This window comes from Oratosquilla oratoria, chromosome 30 (genome assembly GCF_046742065.1).
Source record: "Oratosquilla oratoria isolate Oo_2021 chromosome 30, ASM4674206v1, whole genome shotgun sequence".
Lineage (NCBI taxonomy): Eukaryota > Metazoa > Arthropoda > Malacostraca > Stomatopoda > Squillidae > Oratosquilla > Oratosquilla oratoria.
In genome coordinates this window covers 31,841,839-31,869,565 of record NC_134806.1, presented here as the reverse complement: position 1 = coordinate 31,869,565, position 27,727 = coordinate 31,841,839, and the positions used below count along the sequence as shown (strand labels likewise).

The following is a 27,727-nucleotide window of genomic DNA, read 5'->3' as shown; positions in this document are numbered from 1 at the left end:
ACTTGTTTTATTTCATACATAAGAACCACCGGTATATCAAGTCACACTAAGGAAGACCTAATCTAGGATCTACCCTTCTGCCATATGGAACGATTCGATACTTCGGCAAAACCACTCGATCTTAATCCTGTTCTTTACCTCAGTGGAAAAAGATTGGCTGGCATTTGCCACAAAAAAGAATGACACAATCTTCACTGAAACCAAACAAGCGTTGTCACTACATCCTCAACCGTCATTACGGGCAAAAACAACCCATCCATAATCGCCGTCAGATCACTAACTCCATCTCTTCCACTAAGAGCTGCTGGCACTGATAAGTTCGTAGCTTTGATAAAAAAAAACCACCTTTGCCTTGTATGCCAGTATAGCCATGGCAAGTAGCAGTTACTGGTAGAGGTGATTGAAGAGGCCGTGGAGACAGTGGGGGGGGGGTAGTGGTGTGTGTGTGTGTGTGTGTGTGTGCTGTACGTGTCAGGTTATGTGGTGTGTATGTATGTGTGTATGTATAGTTTATTTATAATACGTGTGCCATGAGGGAAAATTGCAGCAATAATATAGTTACCCGGTTGTGCACGATGAGTAATGTGGGGCTCTGGTGATTGACGTCGTTTGTTTACCTCCTGTACACATTAAAGAGCGGCGAAAAGGCTAATAATAGTTAAAACAGAAAATGGCATGTATAATGTGAGTAGAGGCCAGAAGTCGCCATGGTAGCCGTTGGAGAACTTCGTATTGTCTGGTCTGTGTTGAAAAAGTATTTCATTTTTAATTTATTTCATATTATTGTTTCCTATCTGTGCTACGCAGGTTCACGAATTGTATTTGAACCCGGTCATATTTTGTGGTTGCATGTGTTTGCTTGGTAGTGGATGAGTGTCTGCATGAGCTTAATCATCCACGATGAATTTAATTTCATGAGCGCTGAGTGATTACTCAGCTATGAAAGCGCCATTTTTCCTGTAGTGTGTCAACCTTCATGTCTGCATCGTGGAGAACCCTTGACGCTTACCACTACAACAGCAAGCCAGGTGTTTGTGTGGTTAGCGGATTATGAGTGTGTCTTTCCTCGAGCATTATCTTCTTCTTTAGCACTGTCTTTCTTATTCTGCCTTTCTTACCTATTTCCCTCTTATTTCCACTATGCTGACTCTCCCATCTTCCCATCTTTCACCTTTTCTTTCTTTTCCCTCATCAGTCATCTTTTTCCCATGTTTTCTTTCCCTTTGTCTTCCTTCTTCCCATCCTTTTCCTTCCCCGTCCTCTTTCCTCCACTCCTCTCCCTTTTACTTCACTTCTTTCTTCTCCACCCCCATATCTTTCCTTTCGCTCTTCTTCTCTTCCCTCCTCTCCCCTCCCTTTCTCTACCCTCGTCTCACATTCCCTCCTCACCTTTCCTCCCCGCCATTGCCCCACTCCTCACCTTCATTCCCCTTCCTCCAGTTTCCACTTAACTTCCCAGTTTATGTAAACATGCATGTTTGCGAAAAACGTTTATCATCATTATTTTTTTTCGTAGCGTCCCGAAAGCTAGTCTACGGTCCAGCCACGCCCGCGTTAGTGGTAAAACCTCTCTCTCCCAATGAAACGTTACTTCACGAAAGGCCACTCATAGGTATGCCTGGGTACTGTTTTTGACAAACGGTGAGAGGTTGAGGTCATTATTTCTTGTTTGGTTATTTTTTTGCAAATGAATTTCTGAAAAGGTTGTTAGATTATTCGTCCCTTCTTTTCAGTGGAAATGTAATTATTAGCTGATTGTGGTTGCAAGTTGGTAGTATGTCTTCTACGCTTGTGTGAAGCAGTGCTCTCTCTCTGTCTCTCTCTATCCCTCTCCTATCCTAACCCTTTCAATATGGGATATTACCTTAATTTCAGTAATATTTGTGAAGGAAGTCATCGTAACGTGGGGATTTAAACATGGGCTTTTTTACACACACACACACACACACACACACACACACACACACACATATATATATATATATATATATATATATGTATATATATATATATATATATATATATATATATATGCGAATGAATCACAAAAACACGTGATTCACAAAATGTGGAATAAAACCACTTGGAAAATAAAATGAAAGGTGACCGAACGTTTTCGTCTATTTAAGACATTTTCAAAATATATATGCATACATTTATATTTATATTTATATTTGTATTTTGTTCTTTCAGAACTCAAGTACCTCCGGCGCAACCAGGCTACCCGACCGTGGGACCTTAGGCTAGGAACTTCGACAGCCCCAATCCATCAGTAGATGACAACCCCCTCCTGTAACCGTTGGCGCGTGATCTCTTCGCTCTTCACGATGAGATAAAAGGAGAGAAACTTCTGGAATAAGCATCCCCCTTTCCCCCCTCACCCCCAACATCTTCCTTCTTCCTTCTCCTCGAAGACCCTTGATCTGTCGAAGCTTCCGACCCCCACCCTTCCAGAATTACCCTCCCCTCCCCTCTCCCTCCTTCCCCGCTCCCTCATCCTCTACGTGGGGCCAACATCTGTATCCCTTCCCCCCTCCCCCAAGTACACACTACTGAGATTGGGGAGGCTACGGCAGTAGAAGTGAGAGAAGAAAAGACGAAATACGGCAAGCGACAAGAACGAACTTCATACAAATAAAAAGAATAAGAGACAGCGCTCGAAAGGGGCAGAGAGAGAGGGAGGGAAATAAAGAGACTGGGAAGAGGAAGGTGTCAGACGAGCAGCCCCAGGCCAAGCAAAGATGCCAGGTGCACGATTTTAGCTTGAAAATGCCGGCCCGTCGCATACCGCCGACTCAAGTAAGTTCCGGTTTGATATGATTTACCTATTTAGTTGTGTATTCATTTATTTTTATTTGTTTATGTATTCATTTGTTGATTTATTCATTTATTATTTATTTTGCTGTTATTCTTCAGCCGTTAAAGTAAACAGACCACATGAAATTTGGGCAAAATCGCCAGGCTTCCACTTAACCCATTCAACTCCGATGACAAGATGTCTTGTCATTTGGTCAAATAAAACAAAAAATCATAAAACACCAAAATGTTTGATCAAACAGCACCAGAAAAATATGACGTCAATCCTCGCTTCGCTCGCAGCGAAGCGAGGACTGACGTCATATTTTTCTGGTGTTTGATCAAACATTTTGGTGTTTTATGATTTTTTGTTTTATTTGACCAAATGACAAGACATCTTGTCATCGGGGTTGAATGGGTTAATACCACTTTTGGGACCTTTCCCTTGCCATGGTGGGCGTTTTCTACCTTAAGAAAGTAATATTTTACTAATTCCACTCGCTACGATTATGAAAATTGACTGGTTGATAATACAGGTATACCAGCAACCCAGATAAACTTATATGGAAAACCAGAGCAGGCGAAAGGTTTAAACATACGGCCCCAATCTCCGAGTCCATCAAGGTAGGCTATCACAGTTCATAACGAGGGTACCTCGGAAATGAATAAGATAGCCTGGTGGTATCATCCAGGTTAGAGGATCGATAGCCAGCGCTTCTGTCCTTGGCGTCAATGTATATCACACCGAGATGGGATTATAGAGGTTATAAAGTGGGAATTTAAGAAAGGCAGGAGAAAGGAAGGATAGTGGAAATTAAAAGTGATCAGCGTCCTTCCTTGCATGGAAATTAGTTTCTAGTCATAAAAGAATGATGCGTGACCTTGGTCCTCGTGGGTTTTTTGAACTCTCCAAAGTCTCGGTTACACAAGTTTCTGAAATCGCTGGATCCAGCGATACGACTTTATTGGCCAGCCATTTGCGCTGCACCAGCTACTGATTCTCGTTGTTTCGAATTACCCGTACGAACTGTTTTCCCTGGCATCTAGTTCTAGTGATAGAAGTGGACAAGTGGGAGGTATTTAGAAACTGTCGTTCATTCAGCGTATATGCAACTAAAGAAATATTACTTTTATATACTTTTAATGAATAAAAAAGACAATACAAGAAAACTCCCTAATATGAATTTTAATTTTATGGAAATATACAATTCAGTTCTCGTATGACCTCGATGTATGCAAGCAAAACAAATCAGTGTTCACAAGGCCGAAAACATGTCTATTCAACTTCATTGGTCATATGAGATTATTGTATGTCTCATAGAAAAAGTATGTGAATATGAAGTCCTTCAGAATATCAAACATCCCTACTACTAGATAAGGAGATGAGGCTTGTGTGGTTGTTATGGTCAGCTGATTCTGCTACCGGACTTGGCGAGTGGTGTGACCAGATAGCTGCACTTATCGCTGTCAAGCCAAGGAAAACAAAAGCCAATCTAGCGTTAACAATAGCAAGTACGACCTTAGCGTAAGTGCTCTAGATTGAGGACTTAGCTTAGCGATATCGTCTTGGAAGTACATAAAATTGGGACAAGCCAGCGTATACCAAGAGCCAGATTCGTGGCAAAGCCTAGGTCAACAAAAACTGGGATGCCCAAATGGAAAGAAGACAGGAAAGTAAACAATAGACTTAAGATCGGTCAGTTACACCACAGATACTAAGAGTCAAAGAATGGTTTTACAGAGACGCGAATAGGTGAAGCAGGCAACTTCGATAAGAAAATAATGAAAATAAATACAAAGGGATCAAACATAAAACAGTTACATGAGAAATAAAAAGTACAGAATCTTTAGGTTGGATTAGTAGCGACCAACAGAAAAATACCGTGTTAAGTACTAGACTGCATTAACACAGGAAAGGGACGGAAAAATTAAAACAAGAAATAAGATGAAATTTTGCAAGGTAAAGAACTAGAGAAGAACTAGAGAAGGAAAATCAAAACCAAACTAAAGAAATAGAAGAATTAAAAAGACAGTGGAGAAGTAAAGGATGAAAATGAGGAATTAAAGAGGAATAATAAAGAGAATTAAGAGTCCATAGTAAAAGAGGTAAATGGTTGGAAAAAAGTCCAAGAGAATAACAAAATTGAATTTAGAGATATAGTGAAACAACAAATGAAAGAAACTAAGGACACAGTTATTAAAGTGATGAGAGAGAAGGAGAATATAGTAAAAGACTTAGCAGATAAAAAGAAATGTATAATTATATTAGGAATGGAAGAGAAGCATAATCCAAATTGGACTACAAGAGTAAAGGAGGAGAAGGAAAAAGTAAACATTGTATTAGAATAGTTCGAGGAGATGAACCAGAAATAGAGAAAGAAATTGAAAAAATATACAGACTAGGGAAATAAAATATAGACAAGACCAGACCAATTAAGGTTAAATTCAGGTCACAAACGACAGCAGAGAATGTCTTATCAAAAACAGGGAAACTAGCAAAAAGTGATCAGTATAAACAGGTATGGATAAAAAGAGAGATGAATAAAGAGGAAAGAGAGGAAGAGAAAAAAAGAATAGAAGCTAAGGAAAAAAACGAGAACAGAACAGAGTCAGACAAAGAGAAATTCTATTGGAGAGTAGTGGATATGAAAGTGAGGAAATGGTTCATAGTAGAGAAAAATGGAAGGGAAACAGAAAACAGGATGGAGGTAACAGAAAATTAAAAGTGTCTTTCACAAATATAGATGGCTTAATAACAGGCTTGAATGAACTGAATGATTACCTGAAGGAAAAAGAACCTGACATATATTGGGAATTGTGAAGACAAAATTGAAAGGTCCATTACCACCCAACAATGTAGGACATGGCACATGTAATTATTGGATTATAAACAGCAGTAAAACAAGGTGGTGGAGTTATGTTCCTGACTAAGAAGGATATAAATGTATGGAAAAACAAAGTTTGATAAAATATGAGATTTTTTCAAAAAGCAGACTGGGAAAAGATACACAAGAGGAAACAACAGTAGAAGAGAAATGGAAATTTATGACAAAAAATATAAAGAAGGAATGGAAAAGTATGTTCCAAGACAAAAACAAGAAAGAGGATATGTAAAATGTTTGTACAACAAAAGATGTAGCAAGTTAAAAGACAAAAGGGATAAAGCCTGGATAAAATGGAAGAAAGACAAAAGACCTGAAAAATGGAAAATATATAGCCTACTAGTTATAGAAATCAATATGTACAAGTGTGCAGAGAAGAAAAGGGAAATTACAAAAAGGATGTCATAGAAAATGTAAAGATCAACCAAAACTAATTTATAGATTTGTAAACAACAAACTAAAAAACAAACAAGAATTAGTGAAACTACAACAATGAGGAGTTGAATACACAGAGGAAATAGAAATGGTAGAAATTATGAACAAGCATTTTAGATCAGTGTGTACAAGGGAGAACATACAACTTATAGATGTCGAGTATGAGGAGAAAGTTCCCCCTATGAAAGAGATAGAAAGAACAAGGAAAGGAATAATGAATCACTTGAGTAATCTCGATGTTAGAAAATTGCATGGACCAGATGAAATGGCAAACTGGATTTTGAGAGAATGCAGGAACTATATAACAGACAAAATACATTGTCTAATAAGCAGTTCATTGAAAGAAGGAAAAAGTTCCAGAAGATTGGGCGGTCTCTCTTACAAGTACGGTAGCTAAAATTTGTGAAAGAATGATCAAAATTAGATGGGTAAGACATTTGGGAAAAAACAATGTACAAAATCCAAGGCAATTTGGATTTAGACAAAGAAGATCATGTGTCACAGACTTGATGTGTTTCTATTCAAGACTAATTGATGTAATGCAAGAAAGAGGTGGATGGGCTGATTGTGCATTTGTAGACCTGAAAAAGCTTTTAATAAGGTGCCACACAAGAAATTGCTAAAGAAATTAGAAAATGCAGAAGGAATACAGGGCAAACTGCTAAAGTGAATGGAAGACTTCTTACATAAAAGAAAAAGGAGAGTGGTGAAAAGAGACAAACATTCCAATTGGGATGAAGTTATTAGTGGAGTTCCACAAGGAACAGCTCTGGTCCCAATAATGTTTGCTATATATATTAATGATATGGATAAAGGAATTGAAAGTTATATGAGCCTCTTTGCAGTTGATGCAAAACTTTTGAAAAAAGTGAACGCTGTAGAAAATTGTGAGTCGCTGCAGAGGGATCTCAATAAAGTATGGGAATGGAGTAGGAAGTGGGAGATAGAATTCAATATTAAGAAGTGTAGTATAATGGAATTTGGAAGAGGCAAAAAAGGAATAGTGGATCATATACATTGGGAGAGGAAGAAATTAGAAAAGTAGAAAATGAGAAGGATCTGGGAGTCATTATTATGAATTATATGTCCCCTGAGAAACATGAAATTTTTGTTTTTTGAGAAACTAATAATTTAATAAGATCAATTAAAGTGGCATTTACATACCTGGATGAAGAAATGGTGAAGAAAATACTAGTCACTTTGATAAGACCAAAATTGGAGTATGCAGTGACGATGTGGTCACCAAGTAAATTTTTTTTTTTTAACAAAACTTGAAAGAATACAATGAGCAATTATGAAATTGGCACCAACACTCTCAGAACTATCATATGAGGAGAGACTGGCAAAACTTGAGCTGACATTGGAGCAAAGAAGAGAGAGAGGAGACTTGATAACTATAGAATCATGAAAGGCATAGAAATTATTGATAGAGAGGGTCTAATAAAATGGGATAGTAGAGATACAAGAGGACACGGAAAAAAAAAGAAAAAAAAAAGAAAGACAATTATAGAAGAGACCTGAAAAAGAACAGCATTCCCCATAGGATAATAGACGTTTGGAACAAGTTAGATGAAAATGTGGTGTGTGCAAAAACAATACATGAATTTTAAAACGGTCTAGATAAAATGAGATGTGAAGATGGGACACCACGAGCATAGCTCCCCTTCCTGTAAAATACAACTAGGTAAATACACACATCTCCATGGTGACATATGAAAAGCAATTTACATATTATAAGTTGAGTAATGGACTCTAATTTGTTAAACTTAATTACCTGTTTGTATATGACCTGGAGGCTAATTAGGTGGGGCTGAGTAATTGATCACTCTGGAGTCAATTTATATTGTTAATCATTGACTTTAACCACGTTCATCTGATAACAAAAATTATGTTCATATCACTCTTTGTGTGAAGATTGTATTCACCATATATGTCACATGCACTCCAAATGCTGTATGCCATGGTATGTAGATTTGCATGAGTTAATTCAGTAGGTCACGCAGCCAACATTACTTTTGAATCTTGGTTTACTGATGTCATTCATAAGATCAGAACTGCTGCAACTACTTCTTCCTCCCTTCCTCTTTTATTTTGTATATTTTATGTGTTTATTTGTTTGCTTGTTTATTTAGTTATTTTTATTCAGTTAATTAGTCATGTATTTATTTTTGCCTTGAAAGCCAGTGACCATCTTGAACTGATATAGTCTTCACATGAGAACATTGTTGGTTTTTGTCAGTCAGTTCACAGGGAAGGTGAGTCTGTGGATGATTTTTCTTTTGTGAGAAAGACTACCTGGGGCTCAAAAGTTGTACATTTAATATCTTATGTTCATTCGGTTATTCACATTGTCCTTGAAATCTAATGATGACTAACTTTTCATTGTTCTCTTTTCACCCAACCACAGGGTGGAGAACCAGGCCACTGCTATGGGTAAGCTCGTATCCCCGGAATGCCTGGATCGAACGCGGGGCGGGGGCCGGTCCTTTCCTTCGCCGAAATGCTGCCTCTCTCACTCATAGTCCTCGTTCTCGTGTCCTCGGGTAAGTATTATGAGTTCTCAAGTTTTGCTGTCATGTTTTGGTATTAACTGAGCTTTTAATATAGTATGTATAATTGAAAAAGTGTCCACCAATGATAATCATGATAACAAGTAAAAAAGGATAAATTCTCGTCTGCACAATCATTGTGAATTACAGTACAACAGTTATCTGCATCTTGGTTACCTGAGACCAAAACAGTTTCACATTAGCAAATATCTATGGACATGCATGTAGTGGGCAACTAAATTAGACTGAATGAGTGGACAATGGATTCAACTTTTTTTCTTTCTTTCTTTTCTTTTCTTTTCTTTTCTTTCTATGAAAAGTCAAGGCATAAAAGAGTCTGGGAGGACTCCAACCAGTATCCTAGTAATTGGGGCATGAAATGTGCATGAGTGTGGAGTGGAAGAGAATAAAAAGGAAGAGATTAGTTGTATGTGAGATGAAAGTTGGATGTGTTCATGTTGAATGAAATTAAACTGAAAGGGAAGAGTGAGTTGGAATTTAGGGGTGTGGTGGGAAGGATGTCAGGATTGGTGAAAGTCAAGGGAGGGAAGGAGTGCACTGTTGGTAAGTGACAAGATAAGTGTATGATGGAGTGTAGAGTCTTTGAAGATAATGTGTCCAGTGAAATTAGGATGGGAGATATGGGCTATTGTGAGGGCATATGACCCTGGTAGTGAGAAAAATGAAGAGGGTGGGTGTTTTAGGGTTGATTTAAGTAACTGAGAGTTTTGGGAGAAATGTAAATGCTATGGTATTGGGGAATCTTAATGCTACCATAGGAGATGAGCCAATACATGTAGTAGTAGGGAGGGGTGGGATGGCAGGGAGAAATTATAGTGGATAAGAAATGTTTGAAAAGAAGTTGATAATAATGAATATTGTTCAACAAGAAAGGTAAATATAAATTTAAGTCAAGATTTTGGGTGGGAGGGTAGTTGTTAAGGTGTTGATAGACAATGTAGCTGTGTCCAAAAGGAGGATTGGAGGTGTTTTAGACATGCATGTTTATAGGGGAGTGGGCAGTTAATATTTAGAACATTATCTGGTAGAAAGGAAATTGAGAGTGAAAGTTAAGTGGAAGGGAAGAAAAGGGAAGGAGTCAGAGAAATGAAGGTGACAAAATCAAATGGAAAGAAGAAGAAGAAGAAGAAGAAGAAGAAAAAAAAAAAAGGACAATAATTTACCGATGAGATGAGAGAATAGAAGTGCTAGAGAAGAAATTTTAGGAGGGTACCAGGAAGGAGAGATAGTAGAAGTTAAGAAATTAGTAACCAATCACAATTCTTTTTTTTTTTTTTTGTCAAAATCTGGTCTTTAAAGGTGTTGTAATCTTATTCACAGATAAAGGTATACAAAGGATTAATAATGTATAGAATGTCCAGTAATGTCTATATGTTTAAACCATTCATCATAATTGCTTATACTGGTATTGCACTCCAGATGATTATGTATACCATATAGAGTGGAAGGCAAAAAGTATAAGAACATAAGAATGAAGGAGACTGTAAGAGGCCATAAGGCCTACACTAGGCAGCTCTTTTCCATCACCACCTGTCATCCCCATCCATAAAGTTGTCTAATCGTTTCTTAAAACAACTGATAGTTTCAGTGCTTACTACATGGTTACTAAGTCTATTCCATTCATCAACTCCCCTATTAGTAAACCAATTCTTGCCTATTTCCTTCTTAAATCTAAATTTGTCCAGTTTAAATCCACTACTGCGAGTCCTGCCCTATTATTTTAATATGATGAACTTGTTTGCATCATCCTTGTTTGCATCATCTCTTTGATCCACTTGAACGCCTCTATTAGATCCCCGTACTCTGCGTCTTTCCAGAGAGTGTAAGTTAAGGTGCCTAAGCCTCTCCTATTCATAAGGCAAATTTCTGAGTCCATGTATCATTTTGGTCATTCTTCTCTGTACTGATTCTAGTGAATTGATGTCCATTCTGAAGGACGGAGATCAAAACTGTACCGCATAGTCAAGGATGGGTCTAACTATCGCTAGATAGAGTTTAATAATTACCTCTGCACTTCTATTCATTACCTTCCTAGCAATGAAACCTAATGCTCAGTTAGCTTTATTCCTGGCACTAATGCACTGTTTCCTGGTTTTAAGGTCCAGACTCACTAGAAATCCCAAGTCTCTCTGGCACTCAGTTTTCTCTAAAAGCGTGTTATCTAAGCTGTATCTATTTTCGGGGTTGTGTAGCCCATTTAACATGCTACACTTAGAGATATTGAAGTTCATTTGCCATTTCAATGAGCATGTGAACAATTTGTTAAGATCATCCAGCAGAATCTCTGTGTCGTCTCCTGACCTAATTTGGCACCCTATTTTAGTGTCCACAAACTTACTAACATCACTATTTATCCCATTGTCTAAGTCGTTTATGTACATAATGAACAACAAGGGACCCAAAACAGAGTCCAGGGGGACCCCACTGGTAACATTTCTCCACCTAGATTTTACTCCATTTATGGTGACCCACTGTTTTCTGTTACTAATCCAAACTCTAATCCATTCTAACACTTTTCCTCCTATGCCATGGGCTTTGATTTTATTTAGTAGTCTGGTGTGGCACCTTGTTGAATGGTTTGCTAAAGTCAAGGTAAATACAGTAACATAATTATTATCATTGTTATCTGACAACTTATATACTTTAGTGTAAAAGGATAGAAGATTAGTCACACATGACTTACCCTTGGAGAAACCATGCTGTGTATCACAAATTAAATTGTTTCTTTCGATGTGTTCTCTTGAGTCTATTTACTATTATTGATTCAAGCATTTTACCTATAACCTATGTCAAACTGATTGGCCTGTAGTTGCATATAGACAATCTATCTCCCTTCTTAAAAACAGGAACAATGTTTGCCTGCCTCCAAGTAGTAGGTACAAAACCAGTGTTTACCGATTTATTAAATAGTTCAGTTAATTGGTCACAGATTTCAAATTTACACTCCTTAAGCATACTCAGAAAAATTTCGTCTGGACCCGGGGATGATATTTACCCTTCAATTTTTAACTGGAAATTTCACTGACAAATAGATGAATAGAACAGTGCATAGAAGATCATGACAATGTTCTGAGAGATCACACTAACTCTTTTTATCTCTTGTTACAGGGATGTGCTCCACATATGGGGATGCTGAGCATATCACAGCAATACTAGGAGAGTCTGTCATCCTCAACTGCCCCGTAACTGATCCTGATACTCCATACATCATCCAGTGGAGCAAACAGGTATGTACAGTACCTCTGCTCTCTGCAGATTTGTCAGCCCAGTGATTGTGAAACTGTGAGTAATTACCCATGAATGGTCAGTTTGAGTTCTACACAGTAAAGGAAGGCAGTGACAGCAGAATTGAATACATACATATACCAAAGGCTCTTTCCCCCTTACAAGGGAGGTAGCCAAAAAACAAAGGCATAAAAACCACTCCCACCCATTCCATCCCTAACATACTCCACTTCCATACACCCCCTTCCCTCCCTCTTATCTTGGCACCTCCTGGATGACGGCTTATCCCTGCATCTTGCCCACTACCCTGGGTCAGAAGCAGTGTTGCAAGACACAGTGCATCCATAGCAAGGCTGCTTCATTAAATTGGCACCCCTCTCCTCTCCATCCTCTCATGCATAAAAGAAGACGAGGAGAAATCCCTTTGGGCTGCGTCAATTTATTTTTCACACATCCCTCACCCCCATCCCTCACCCACTCCTCCTCATGCATCACAGCATCATGCATACACAAGCATTCTTCATTCACCCCTGTCTTCTGTCCTCTCCCATCCTTCCTTAGCAGACATTCCCCTTTTTCCTTATGCCCCTTTTACCCCATCCATCCATCTCATCCTAGGTCTCCCCTTCATGTTTATTCCTTCCACTTCTGCCTTCCACACCTCTTTTACTAATCTTTCTTCATTTATTCTTTCCATGCGTCCAAACCATCCCAATACTCTTTCATCAACCCTATCTCCTAACTCCCTTTCCACCCCTGTTCTCCTCATCACCTCATTTCTCACTCTATCCAGCGTAGTAACCCCTATCATACTTCTCAGGCACTTCATCTCAAACACATTCTAACTCCTCACTTCATTTCTTATGTTCTATGTTTCTACCCTATACAGTGCTGTTGGCACAATCACTACTTCATACAATTTCCTTTTAGTGTTCATTCCCAAATGTCTATTTCTCATTACACTTTTTATCCCCCCATGCCATTAAATTCTCTGAATCTACATTCTACCTCCATCTCCACTGCTCCCTTTCCTGCCACATTCACACCCAAATATCTAAAACTATTCACTCCCTCCAGTCTCTCTCCCTTAATACTCACTTCCAGTCTGCTGCCACTTTCTCCCCTTGTACATCTTATCACCTTACTTTTACCCATATTTATCTTCAACTTCCTTCTTTCACACACCTTCCCAAACTCTGTCACTAACTTCCTCAATCATAAGAACATAAGAATGAAGGAGACCGCAAGAGACCATAAGGCCTACACAAGGCAGCTTCTTATCCATCACCACCTGTCATCCCCATCCATAAAGCTATCTAACCATTTCTTAAAACAACTGATAGTTTCAGCACTCACTACACGTTTACTAAGTCTATTCCATTCATTGACCACCCTATTAGTAAACCAGTTCTTGCCTATTTCCTTCTTGAATCTAAACTTGTCCAGTTTAAATCCATTACTGGAAGTCCTGCCCTATTGTTTTATCATGACCTTGTTTGCATCACCCTTGTTAAAGCCTTTGATCCACTTGAACACCTTTGTTAGATCACCCCGCACTCTTCGTCTTTCCAGAGAGTGTAAGTTAAGGTGCCTAACCCTCTCCTCATAAGGCAAATTTCTGAGTCCATGTATCATTTTGGTCATTCTCCTCTGTACTGATTCTAGTGAATTTATGTCCATTTTATAGGACAGAGACCAAAACTGTACCGCATAGTCAAGGATGGGTCTATCACTAGATAGAGTTTGATAATTACCTCTGCACTTGTATTTGTTACTGTCCTAGCAATGAAACCTAATGCTCTGTTAGCTTTATTCCTGGCACTAATGCACTGTTTCCTGGTTTTAAGATCCAGACTCACTAGAACTCCCAAGTCTCTCTCTCACTTGGTTTTCCCTAAAAGCGTGTTATCTAAGCTGTATCTATTTTCTGGGTTGTGTAGCCCTGCGTTTAACATGCTACACTTAAAGATGTTGAAGTTTATTTGCCATTTCACCGACCATGTTAAGATCATCCTGCAGAATCTCTGCGTCGTCTCCTGACCTAATTAGGCATCCTGTTTTAGTGTCATTCTCGAACTTACTAACATCACTATTTATCCTATCGTCTAAGTCGTTTATGTACATAAAGAACAACAAGGGACTCAAAACCGAGCCCCGGGAAACCCCACTAGTAACATTGTCCCACCTGGATTTTACTCCATTTATGGTGACCCACTGTTTTCTGTTATTGATCCAAACTCTAATCCATTCTAACACTTTTCCTCCTATGCCATGGGCTTTTATTTTTTTTAGTAGTCTCTGGTGTGGCACCTTGTCGAACGCTTTGTTGAAGTCAAGGTAAATAACATCATAATCATTATTGTTATCTGACACCTTGTATACTTTAGTGTAAAAGGATAGAAGATTAGTCACACATGACTTACCCTTGGAGAAACCATGCTGTGTATCACAAATTAAATTATGTCTCTCAATGTGTTCTCTGAGTCTATTTACTATTACTATTACTATTAAAAACAGGAACAACGTTTGCCTGCCCCCAAGCAGTAGGCACAAAACTAGTGTTTACCAATTTATTAAATATTTCAGTTAACTGGTTGCAGATTTCAAATTTACATTCCTTAAGCACTCTCAGAAAAATTTCGTCATGACCCTGGGATTTTGTATCCTTAAGTCTTTCTATCTGCTTGACTACTTCTATTTTACTAATGCTGATATTAGATAGTCTACTTTCTTCATCCCCACTGAAAATTGGATCGCAGTCAGATATCTTATCTTATCTCTCATTAGTAAACATTGAGAGAAAATATTTGTTAAACTTCTCACTCATTTTTTCCTCCGATTCTATCATGACATTTTTATCATTTTTAATTGGGCTTATTCTTTCTTTATTTTTTTTTTTTTGTTCTGTAGAGATGAAAGAAACCCTTAGGGTTGGAAGTTGCTTGACTGGCAACCTTAATTTCATTGTTATTTACCTAGTTGTATTATATGGAAAGGGAGCTATGCTCATGGTGATCCGTCTTTGTATCTTTCAGCATCAAATTTATTCTTGAAATCGTGAATAGTGTTTGCACACACTGTTTTTTTATCTAAGTTATTCCATATATCCAGCATTCTTTGTGGGAAGCTATTCTTTTTCCTATCTCTTCTATAGTTATCCTTTTTGAGTTTCTTTTCATGACCTCTTGTTTTTCCAATGTCATTTTTTAGTAAATCTTTTCTGTCAAGGATTTCCATTCCTTTCATGATTCTATATATAGTCAGTAGATCACCTCTTTCTCTTCTTTGCTCTAGTGTTGGTAGTTCTAGTTTTGTTAATCTTTGCATGTTAATTTAGAAAGAGCTGGTGCCAACTTTGTTGTTGCTCTCTGTATTCTTTCTAGTTTCCTTATATTCTTTTTAGTACTGGGTGTCCATAGTGTCGCTGCATATTCCAGTTTTGGTCTAATCAGTGTGACTAATATTTTTTTATCATTTCTTCATCCAAGTATTCAAATGCCACTTTCATTGACCTTAGTAGGTTGTATGTTTCACCTACTATTTTGTTTATATGTCTGTCCTGTGTCATGTCATTGCTGATTATCACTCCAAGGTCCCTTTCTGAGTGCACTTTTTTTTTTTTTTTTTTTTTTCACCAATTTTGTAATCTTTTGAAATTCTGTTTTTGCTACACTTCTTGATATTAAAGTTCACCTCCCACTTTTGAGTCCATTTCCAGATTGTGTCACAGTCCTCATTTGTTGATACTTTCTTTAATATTTTTGCATCTGCGAAGAAATTCATATAACATTCAACTCCTTCGTCCATGTCGTTTACATATGTGGCAAACATGATTGGAGCCAGTACTGACCCTTGTGGAACACCACTTATCATTTCTTCCCATTTTGAGTGTTTGTCTCTAATTACTACCCTCATTTTTCTCCCAGTCAGGAAGTCTTCCGTCCATTTTAATAAATTACCTGTAATGCCACCTATTCTAATTTTCCCATTCATTTTTCGTGTGGTACTTTGTTAAATGCCTTTTGTAGATCCAGATAGGCACAGTCTGCCCATCCATCTCTCTCATCTATTATATCTATTATTCTCAAATAGAAGCAGATTAGATTTGTTGTACATGATCTTCCTTGTCTAAATCGAAATTGGCTTGGGTTTAGTATAGATTTTTCTTCCAGATGTTTAACCCATCTAGTTTTAATCACTTTTTCACATATTTTAGCTACTGTGCTTGTTGGGGAGACTGGTCTGTAGTTAGTTAGATCTTCCTTACTTCCTCCTTTATATATTGGTACAATGTTGACATTTTCCAGTCTTGTGGTACTTTTCCTTCTTTGAGCGAGTATTTATTATAGTGTATATTTTATCTATTAGTTCCTCCACGCATTCCTTCAATATCCAATTTGCAATTCCATCTGGACCATGCAATTTTCTAACATCTAGGTTTTTTTAATTTGGTCACTGATTTCCTTTTTTGTTACAGTTATTTCCTTCATTTGGGGGGATTTCTGTTTCTCTATTCCTTCACAGTTAGGCGAGTTCTCAATTTTGAAAACAGATTTGAAGTGGTTACTCATAACTTTTGCCATTTCTTGTTCTTTTGTGTATTCATGACTTCTTTGGCATAGTTTTTCTATTTCTTGTTTGTTTTTCAGTTTACCATTCACATATCTGTAAAATAGCTTTGGCTGATCCTCACATTTTTCTATAATTTTCTTTTCATAGTTTCTCTTTTCCTACCTGCATTTTTTTTTTCTTTTTTCTTTTTTCCATTTTTTTCAGGCTTTCTCTCTTTTAACCTTAGCTTCACTACAGTTTTTGTTATACCAGTTTTTTATGTATATTCTTTCTTGCTTTTGTTGTGGAACATATTTGATCACACCCTCATTATAAATTTCCTTTAGTATGTTCCATTTCTCTTCCATCCTTGTCTCCTCACTAAGGAACTTTTCCCATTTTGCATTTTGAAAAAATTCTTAATTTTCTCAAAATTCGTTTTGCTATACATTGGTCTTCCTATTCTATGTTTCTCATTTCTTCTTAGGTCCATTTGCTCTTTTAACTCAAATTCTATTAGTACATGGTCACTCTTTCCTAATGGTGTTTTGTATTCTATTCTGTCTACAAGTTTGGGTTCCAATGTGAGTACTAAATCCAGTCTCAAAGGTTCCTCATTGTTTCTGTATCTGGTATTTTCCTTTATCCATTGGGTCAATGTGTATTCAATGGTCATATCAAGTAGTATGCTGCCCCATATGTCCTCTCCACCCCTCATTGTCAATTCTTCTTAACATATTTCTTTGGAATTAAAATCACCCATAACTACTGTATTTCCTCTTTCTTTCAGTATATCAGTTAGTTCATGTTTTGTATCTTCTAACAATTTGGAATGATCATGTTCTGTCCAGGCCTGTGTTTTAGAGGGCATATACACTACTTTAAATTTTCTATTTTTCATGTGGTTGTTTTCTATCTTTATCATGATTGACTCTACATTATTTCTTCCTTCTGTTATCTTTGTCACATTTAAGTCTTTCTTGGTCAGAAATAGTACTCCCCCTCCTTGTTTTTCCTTTCTATTCTTCATCCAGCAGTTATATAGACCTTGCCCCACTGTGTTAGGTGGTAGATTCCCTTTCAATTTCATTTCCACTATTCCCATTATGTCTGGCTTTTCTGATGCCAGGTAATCATTCAGTTCATTCATTCGTGAGATCATTCCGTCAATGTTCGTATATGCTAATTTTAATTTTTTCTTTCCCCTTCTTCTGTCTGTTTTGTTTCCTTCTTTTTGATATACTGTACCATTTTCTCAACTTCAGGTCCACCACTTTAAAAAAATAATCCTTCTTCTCTTTCTTGGTTCTTTTTTCATTCCTTTCTTTCGCTTCACATCTAAGCTTTTTTTCTTTTTCCTTTTCTTCTTCACTCATTTCTTTATCCATACATTTTTTAGATTTTCACTATTTGCAAGTTTTGTTGTTTTGGATAGTACCTCCTCTGCTATCAATTGTGACCTAAGTTTTACCTTTAGTGGCCTAAATTGTTTTTCTTTTGAGTATCTCCTCATTCTGTAAGTTTCCTTGATTTCTTTATCCAAGGTTTGATTTTCCTCTTGAATCTCCTTTAGAATCTCTTTTGCAATCTCTTTTTCTTCCCTTTCTCTCTGGTATCTAGGCACAAGAGGACATGGAAAGAAAATCAAAAAGGATAGCTATAGAAGAGACCTGAAAAAGAACAGCTTTCCTCACAGAGTAATAGACAGTTGGAACAAGTTAGATGAGAAAGTGGTGTGTGCAAAAACAATACATGAATTTAAAAATAGTTTAGATAAAATGAGATATGAAGACGGGACACCACGAGCATAGCTCCCCTTCCCGTAAAATACAACTAGGTAAATACAACTAGGTACAACTAGGTAAATACATCATGCTTTTCCTTAACACCATAAATCACAATGCATCTTTTCCTGTCCACTGCATCCCTAACTAAATTTCCTTTTTCTTTAATCACTTGGATTACCGTTTTTTCGTATTATCCTTAATTTGTTATTCCATTATTTCCTTGAAGGATAATTTTTGACTTTCCTGTTCCTCCTTCCACTGTTTTTTAATGTCTTGAAAGTAATTTTCTTTCATTTTTTCTTCCACTTTCTCAGTCACCACCTGTATTTGATCCTTCATCTCTTTTTTTCAATACAGGTTGTCATCGACTTACGACCAAGTTCGGTTCCGACAGACAGGTCGTAAGTCGATCTGGACGCAAGTCGGACTTTATATATATACAGTATATATTACCCTTTATATATTAGTTTTGTTACTGTATATATATTGTATATTTTGCATACTGAAATAATCTTAGCATCTTTGCACTATGTTGTATAGTATTTTTAACCTATTCATAATTTTATCTGATTTTCTTTGGGAAACGTAGCTTAGGCCTAAGCATACTGAATAAAATCCTATCATCTTTCACCTATGATACTAGATACTGTATTTTTTTAACATTTTTATTCACCACCAGACTTTCTTTAGGAAACGTATGCATACTGAATAAAATTGTATTATCTTTGAGCTACGTTCTTTAATATTCCTTAACTTTTTTATAATTTTCGTTAGGAAACGTAGCCTAGGTCAACGCATACTGAATAAAGTCCTGTTATCTTTGACCTACAAATACTTTTTTGTTTGTTAAATTAAAATCATTGCAAGGCACAATTAGGAAAATTTCTATTTCAAAACACATTCTTTTCGTTTACGTAGTATACCGAAAATATCGTTATCGACAATAGACTAGGCATAAACAAAGTTTACTGTTACATTTTATAATCGCAACACATAAAAATACAAAATGCTGTACCGAACATATTATTATCGACAAAAGACTAAGCATAAAAAAGTTTTACTGTTACATTTTATTAATTGCAAAACATAAAAATACAAAATGTAAGGTAAAATTTTATTTAAAAACACATTCTTTTCGTTTACGTACTGTACCGAACATATTGTTATCAGCAACAAACTAGCCTAGGCATAAAAAAAAAGTTTTGCTGTTACATTTCATTAATTCAAAATATATGAAAATACAAAATGCAATGCAAAATTAGGAAACATTTTACTTCAAACAAACAAAATGAAAGAATATTTAGCTGGCTGAGATGGTGACGCTGCCGGCAGCCTGCCAATACTATCGTACTTGCGTCTCGCGGCATGCAAAGTAATTGTACTGCACTGCCAGGCATAACATTACAATTCTATTACTCTATTATTTTGTTAAATATTATTGCACTATCTCGTGGTCGTAAAGTCGATCAGTCGTAAGTCGCATAGGTCGTAAGTCGACGACTACCTGTACTTCATTCCTATTCATGTTTTCATTTTTCAAACATATTTTCTCCCTTTATTCTATTCAGTTCCATTTTTAGATCATGAATTCCCCTATTGTTTTCTTCATTGGCTTTTCTTAATATAGCTACTTGTATATATTTTTGTATTCACTTCTCAGTTCAATTACCATATTTTACGGCTTACAAGACGCACTTTTTTTCCTAAAAAATACCCTGAAAAATGCTAATGCATCTTCCAAGATGAATGTTGTATTGTAAGGCAACACGCAGGCTCATGTAAGCTTGGACAGTTGATGTTAGCTTAAGTACTATTTAGTTCAACCTTTTATATGATGTAAACTCAGTACTTAGCTGTTACAAGTATTTCCAATACCATAATTCTTCCTGGAGCCTACTCGGCGTGTTGAGAAAATGGGCCGTTCCCTCGTCTCATAGCAACACATACACACGAACGCACGCAAATGCCAGGTGCCTTTATCAGTTACCACCAGGCTATCACATGTGTCATAAGATTTTTTGTCATGGAAATTATCACCCATGGCTAGTTCATCAAAACGGTTTAGTTATACTATCGCATACAAGCTACAAGTTGTACGATATGCCAAAGAACACTGTAAAAGAGCAGCAGAAAGACACTTTGGACCACCGCCTACCGAAAAAATGATGTGGCAGTTGAGTTTTATATATCTACATCCATACTTTTTAAAATTTTATTTTATTTTTATGAAAATAAAACCACCCTTGGACAATGAAAAATGTATAGTATATTTACTAATCACCAACCAGTATCATCGCCATACAAACAAAATCGGACAAGTGATTTTGTAATGTAAACAATACGTCCAATACGTGTCGTCCTTGCTTCTTATGTTTTTGTGTTCAGTGGTCGGGTATATGGTGAATGTGTTCTTCTATGAGAATGACTTCTTTTTTTCTTAGAAATTTCTTTCAAATATTAGGGTGCGTCTTGCAAGCCGTAAAATACGGTATTTTGTCCAACAACTCATTTATTTCTCTATTTCTTATAAAAAATTTAAACCTAGGTTCTCTATCCATGTCTAGCCCTCTATATATGTTACTCTTTTCTCTATTAAATCCTGAAAAAAGACCTCTATCCAACCTTTGGTATGTTTTTGGGGTCTCATTCAGACACATTCTTTTTTTTTATTACACCAAGTGGGGACTCTATTGTACTTACTTCTAGATGTCGCTTTGCCTTTGCAGTTTCTTTTTCACTGAATTCATCGTTTAATTCATCCATTGTTGTCACTGGTTCCTCTTTTACAGTAACTGAACTAAGATATAAAGACTACATTTCGGTCATCTTAATTTCGACACTCCCTCCCTGTATGTACAAACCAGGTGGTTGTTGATAATACGCTCCAAAATCGTCCGTCGTCGAATCGCTAGGTAGCGGTTCGGAGCATGTTTTGGTTCATCCTTCCTCATTCGCTGTTCGTGAATGTTATGTTTCACTGTATGTGTATTCTTTTTAACCAGCTTTGCCATTTCGTTATATCTTGATCTAAGGTGTTTCCCCATTTTTTATTTTAACATAAAGTCCTCTTTTCTTCTGATCTTATGTTTCAGTCTGTCCGTCATCCATTTGGAAGTATTTCTATTCTTTCATATTGACTTCAGAGGGATAAATGTATTTTGTGCATTAATAATCAAATCAGATTGCTATACATTTCATCCAAGTCACTGACCTGGCTGTTTATCCCCTGCCCCCAAGTGACGTGATCCAAGGTATGCATATTACCCTCAATGACCTGACCCCTGGTCATGTCCCAATTCTTGACTGCACAGGTGATGGATGAATCATCTGTATGACATTTCATATTCAATTTCATATAGGTTTTTATCTTATCAAAATTGGCTCTCCTGAAGTCTGGTACTTGGACATTATTCATACTTTTTAATTCTTCCCAAATAATATTAAATCTTATTTCTTGATGATCACTAGAGCCTAGACTATCTCCCACTTTTACATTACTCATTAGATGCTCATTATTAGTTAAAAGTCCAGAGTATTTTCTCTCCTCTGATCTTGCTACAAGCGCAGTGTTGTCAGAAAACAACAACTGGCTTATCTCCTACTTTTCCCCATTTTCTTTAACCATCTCCAATCCCCTACCCACTACCCTTGCATTTACCTCTTGCACCACCCCACACCAATGTATGAATTGGACAGCCAAGGTGAAGTACCACCTTTACCTCAAACCACACTCTCTCCATTTCTAATCCTAACACAAGCTCTACTACTCCTGTAAAAACTCTTGACTGCTCTTAAAAGCTTTCCTCCTATCCCATATATCTGCAATACTTCCCACAGTGCCTTCCTGTCTACCCCATCATAAGCCTTTTCTAAATCCATAAAAGCCCAAAAAACATCTTGCCTTTTCCTAAAGCTTTTTCACATATCTGTCTTACCACAAAAATCTGATTATGCAACTCCACCTGTCCTAAACCCACAATGTTCCTCACCAATTAATCCTTCTGTTCCTCTCCTAATCATCTCAATCAAGACCCTCCCATAATCCTTCCCAACTACACTTTACAAGCTGATCCTTCTGAAACTACTACACTCACACTTATCCCCTTTTCCCTTGTAAAGTGGAATTATACAGGCATCTCCAGTCCTCTGGTACTCTACCCTCTCTCCAGCAAACATTAAATAACCTCACCAGCCAGGCCACCGTCACTGTACCTCCTTTTTTCGGATATTCTGCATTACATCCATCCAACCCAGGTACCTTACCTGCTCTCATCATCTTAACAACTGTTTTCCTTATTTCTCCTCCTTTCCTCACTTATCATGGTCATTTTCTTAACACTCCCCACTACAACTACCTTTCCCTCCCTATCCTTCTTCAAATTTAGAATGAAAGAATTAAAATGCTAATCAATCAGTCTTTATATATTTGTCATGAATAAAATGAAAATTATTTGGATAAGTTAACTGTATCATGTATATACCTATCTAAAACACTGATATCAATAATAATAATATTCTAAACTGTGTTTTAGATAGGTATATACATGATACAGTTAACTTATTTTATTGTCATTCTGTATCCCATCTTTTGGCTTGATTTTATCATGTACTTCTTTAAATCCACACATGCCTTTAGTTTTTTTAATCCACACATTACTTTGACTGGGAACTGATTGTTTTTTCCTTGGTAATTTTTTAAAACTGTGCATTATACCTGTGCCTGGGCATTTTTTATTCTAGTTGTATTCATCTAGCTGGATACAACAGGCTTGAATTAAACTCATACTATGACATCAATCTCTCTCTCTCTCTCACTCTCTCTACCCTGTATGGGCATGTAGACCAGTTTTCACTTAAAAAAGTATGTTAATCAAACTTCTACTCACCCTCTGTTCTGCTACTCACCTTAAAGCTCTCCTTTACCACCTCTGTGACTATCAGTGACCAATGATATGTATCTGTTTGTGATGGTCCTGCAAGATGGACAATGGAGCTGCCAGTTTTCAAAACCCATTAACCCCTTCACTTCCATCAGGATTTGCAGCCTTGAGGGGATGGTCATGGGTCTCTGGACTGTGCCCAAAATCTGTATAAATTTCAGCTATATTAAACCTTTTCACATATGGAGAGCTGACAACTGATGACTGCTCCCCTCCTACCACTACTTTCAGCTGGTGACATAGAAACAGTTCCACATCAATACAGCACAGACAAATAACAGTCCAAAAATTTTCCCAGAGAGATCTGTGGGAGGGCTTTAAAACCATCACCTGCCACTGTGGAGCTCTGAGTTTTCCACTCAGTAAAACTCAAGACAGCAGCCATAATCATCATCATCATCATTATCATCATCATGATGCCATCTCTTTGGTGCAATATTGTCACCAAGGACAGAAATGTTAATTGTATCTAACAAAATACCAAATACACTATGTGTATATATATATATATATATATATATATATATATATATATATATATATATATATATATATATATATATATATATATTTGTTGAATGTGGAGGTTAGAGAGGGACTGATTGTGTCATTGAGAGATACTAAGAAAATAAGTGTTTTAGGAGAGGGAACTAGAGAGATATAGGAGAGGATGAGGTACAAGGAGATTTGAAAATTATGAAAACTGGTAAAGCAATTGGTTAGATGGGCATCATTCTGGAGTGTTTAACAAAGGGAAATATGGTTATAGTGGATTGGCTAATGAGGTCATTTAATGTATGTCTAAGGGAGAGGAAGATGCCAGAGGATTATGAGAATGCTTGCATAGTTCTGCTTTACAAAGGAAAAGTGAAAAAATGTGAATGAAATAGTTTTAGAGGGATCAGTTTGTTGAGTGTAGTTGGAAAAGCTTATGGAGGGGTTTTAATTGAGAGGATTAGGAGAGGAATAGAGGAAATAATTGGTGTGGATTTAGGAAAGGTAGAAGGTGTGTGGATAAAATTTTTGTGGTAAGGCAGATTTGCTAGAAGTTATTGGCAAAATGTAAGGAAGCTTTTTGGGCTTTTATGGATTTGGGACATGTGGTAGCCCAGTGGCTGTGTCAAACTCATGATCAGGTGGTTGAGAGTTCAATTCCTGGGACCTGCTGCATGGTTCTTGCATTGTTTCACGATGGCCCTGGCCAGGTGGGGAGGTGACCCGAACAGCCTAAAAAAAACCATTGGCTTGCCACAACTGACAGGGCTTGTCCTACTACAGGTTTCACACTCCCCATTTCATGGAAGTGGGATGTTGAGAGGGTGAGTTATAAGTTTGGAGATGGCTTAAGTCTGGATAGACAAGAAGGCACTGTGGAAGGTATTGCAGGTATATGAGATTTGGAGGAAAGCTGTTAAGGGCAGTCATGAGTTTTTATGAGAGTAGTAAAGGTTGTGTTAGGATTGGAAATGGTGAGAGCAAGTGGTTTTGGGTGAAGGTGGGGCTGCATCAGGAATGTGTAATGTTGTCATGGCTGTTCACTGTTACATGAATGGAGTGGTACAGGTGAATGTGAGGGTGATAGGCAGGGGATTGGACAAGGTTAGATATGGTGGAGGGAAGTGGAAGGTGAAGCAGTTGTTGTTTGCAGATGACACTGCATATAGGTCAGATGTAATGCAGTGAGACAGATGTACTAACAATAATAATTATTTTGAGGGTCACTAATGGAAAGCCCACAGCCTAATAGTAACTGATGACAATCCTTGGACTCTCCCATAGATCTCTCTAGGAGGAAATGATGGACTGTTGTCTGAGTTCAAAGATTTGTGTGGGTCCTGGAGAATCTCTCTAGGAGGAAATGATGGACTGTTGTCTGAGTTCAAAGATTTGTGTGGGTCCTGGAGAGGAGAAGTAAGAGAGCAATCACTGGTTGTCATTTCTCTTTATATGAAAAAGTGTAGGAGGCATAGATGTTGATAGATATCTTGGACCTGGTCCAGGGACTGAATAGCTTCTCAGAACTGCACCTCTATATACTGTAGAAGTAAGGGTACTATTAGGTTAAAGATGGACAGCAGGAGGTGGGTTTCTCTGGTGTCCATCTTGCAGGACCACCACTGGCACATAGCTATTGTTAGTCCCATTCAATATATTATATGATTTTTTTTTTATATATTTCCCCTAAAGTGCAATGATATTAGTAATGTAAGAATATCAACAGTTCTCCTTTTTCTTATTGTACTCAGGTGGGAAGAGTGTTTTAGAATATAGTGTTACATCATTGCCAATGTGACTCATTTAACTTTTTTCTTTTCTTTCAGCATGTCAAAATTCCTATATATATTTGGTATGATGGCTATGACCCTCATGTTGAAGATTCATACATTGGAAGAGTGGCACGTGTCTCTCCAGACACAACCTTTGGTCTTGCCTCTCTCAATCTCACAAGTGTAAGAGAGAAAGACCAGGGATGGTATGAATGTAAAGTCTTCTATCTTGATCGAACAGGAGGCACAAATGGAACTTGGGTGCATTTAGACGTTCATGGTATGCATATGATGTTATTTTTACATTTTTCACTGATTATTTTTAAGGTTTTTAATTGCTGTCCTCATGTATGAGTAGGTCATTGATGAAATGAACTGTAATATTAATGCATTTTCAGAGTTCATGTAAGGAGTAAGAGTTTGAATGACCTTCCAACAACCAAATTTTGGGCAGTCTGCTAGTAAGCAGAAGTGGTTATTAAAAGTATTACTTGTGCTTTGATATTCATGTCCAATATTTCTGTAGATAATTGTAAATGTTTGTAGGGTCATTAACTGTATTATACTAGAAAGATTGCATAAGGCATTCATAAGAAATTGACAGCCATTATACTACAATTATAAATGATTAGTGAGAATTATGAAGATTATTCTCTTTTTCTTATGTTTATACATACATATACCAAAGGCTTTTTCCCCCTTACAAGGGAGGTAGCCAAAAAACAAAGGCATAGAAACAGCTCCCACCCATTCCATCTCCTACATATTCCACTCCCTATTATCCTCTTCCCTCCCTCTTATCTTGGCACCTCCTGGATGACAGGTCATCCCTGCATCTTGTCCACTGCCCTGGGTCAGAAGCAGTGCCGCAAGACACAGCACATCCACAGCAAGGCCACTTCATTAAATTGACAATCCCCCTCTCCATCCCCTCTTGCGTGTGTGTGTGTGTGTGTTTACCTTATTGTTGTATACAGGAAAGGAGCAATGCTCATTGGGTCCCATCTCCTATTCTCTAATTTTTTATTGTGTGCGTGTGAGGAAGGTGGATAAAGAAGACATGTGTCTAGGTCTGAGTTGATTCCTGATTAGTTTTGTGTTAATTTTTTTCTCCTTTATAGTAGGGTGGCCAAGCCAAAATATACACCTACTCTGCATCCATCCCACACCTGGCTCAACACTGCAGTAATGCAGCAATCAACCTCTAGTTCAGTAATTTCAGTTCAAGTCCTCTCCAGGGCTGAAAATTTCAGCATTGCTGCACTGCAGTCTGGCACTCCAAATATGGTAGGGAAGGCATTGGGTGGCTACATGTGTGTAAGGCCACAGCACCCATAGATTAAGCCATGAATGAACTCTGAACTCTCATCAAGGAGGCTAATAGCTCTCGATCTTCAATCCAACATGTGATCCAAGGCCATGATAAATTATACCCATCCATAAAATCATTGTCCTTCCTATCTTAGCATCTCATGGATGAAAGGGCATCCCTGTCCCCTGCTTACTGCACAGTGCAAAAGTAAGCCAGTAAGACACTGGGGTGGTGACTGCATGGTGATGTGCAGTCAGTACTTTTAGGATTGTTTTATTTACAGCTTTATCCAGGGATGTTTATTGTTTTATTTCAAAGTGTTCTAATTTTCACACAGTGTCTTCTGAGTATGTCTGCCAGCTTGCTTTATGGTAATTTATGAAAGTTCTCTTCGTCATGGGTTGTAATTTTTCTTCCAGTTCTATAGTGATTTTGGATTGGTAAATGATCAGATGATAGGTCTTGTATGGTTTCCCATGTGGTTTGGGCTTGTATGGAGGGTGAGCACATTGGGAATTGTGGTGATGTTGGTTGCTGATTATGTTGAAGAGCTTGTCTGGTGAGGTTGTTACAGGAATTTTGTTAAAGAATTTTGTGTCCACTTTGATCTGCTTCAGTGACAAGCCAGTTTGGGTGGTGTGCATTCAGATCACCTACCAGTATGTGTTTTTTTGTTAAGGGGACAGAGCTGTGGGATTTATCCTCTTCAGGTGGATGATGTTTGAGGGCTATATATTCTTGTGATAGTGTAAGTTGTTTTCCTAATTTGTGTTTGCATTGTGATTATTTCAATGATGGTGTCTGTGATTGTCTGGTGTCTTATGCTTTGTTGGAGAAGAGTATGCTGTTGTGTATTAGTGTTATAAGTCCACCTTTGTGTCTTGTGTTGTCTTCTCTTATTATTGTGTAATCTGTGAATAAGGGAACAGTTATTTGAGGTGTCAGTTTTATTTTCTGTATGA

The 27,727-nt window shown here is 37.4% G+C and overlaps 1 protein-coding gene across 10 annotated transcripts in view; it reads left to right on the top strand.

The window, feature by feature from the left end:
* Positions 1–2,281: 2,281 nt before the first annotated feature.
* Positions 2,282–27,727, top strand: part of tutl (immunoglobulin superfamily member turtle) — a 302,646-nt gene continuing 277,200 nt past the window's right edge. For all 10 annotated transcript variants that reach the window (XM_076212759.1, XM_076212758.1, XM_076212755.1 and 7 more), the window contains exons 1-4: positions 2,282–2,799; positions 8,521–8,656; positions 11,792–11,910; positions 25,508–25,733. In XM_076212759.1, coding sequence (XP_076068874.1) covers positions 8,566–8,656; positions 11,792–11,910; positions 25,508–25,733 — 436 coding nt within the window. In that variant the 5' untranslated portion in view covers positions 2,282–2,799; positions 8,521–8,565. The remainder of the gene's footprint in view (positions 2,800–8,520; positions 8,657–11,791; positions 11,911–25,507; positions 25,734–27,727) is intronic.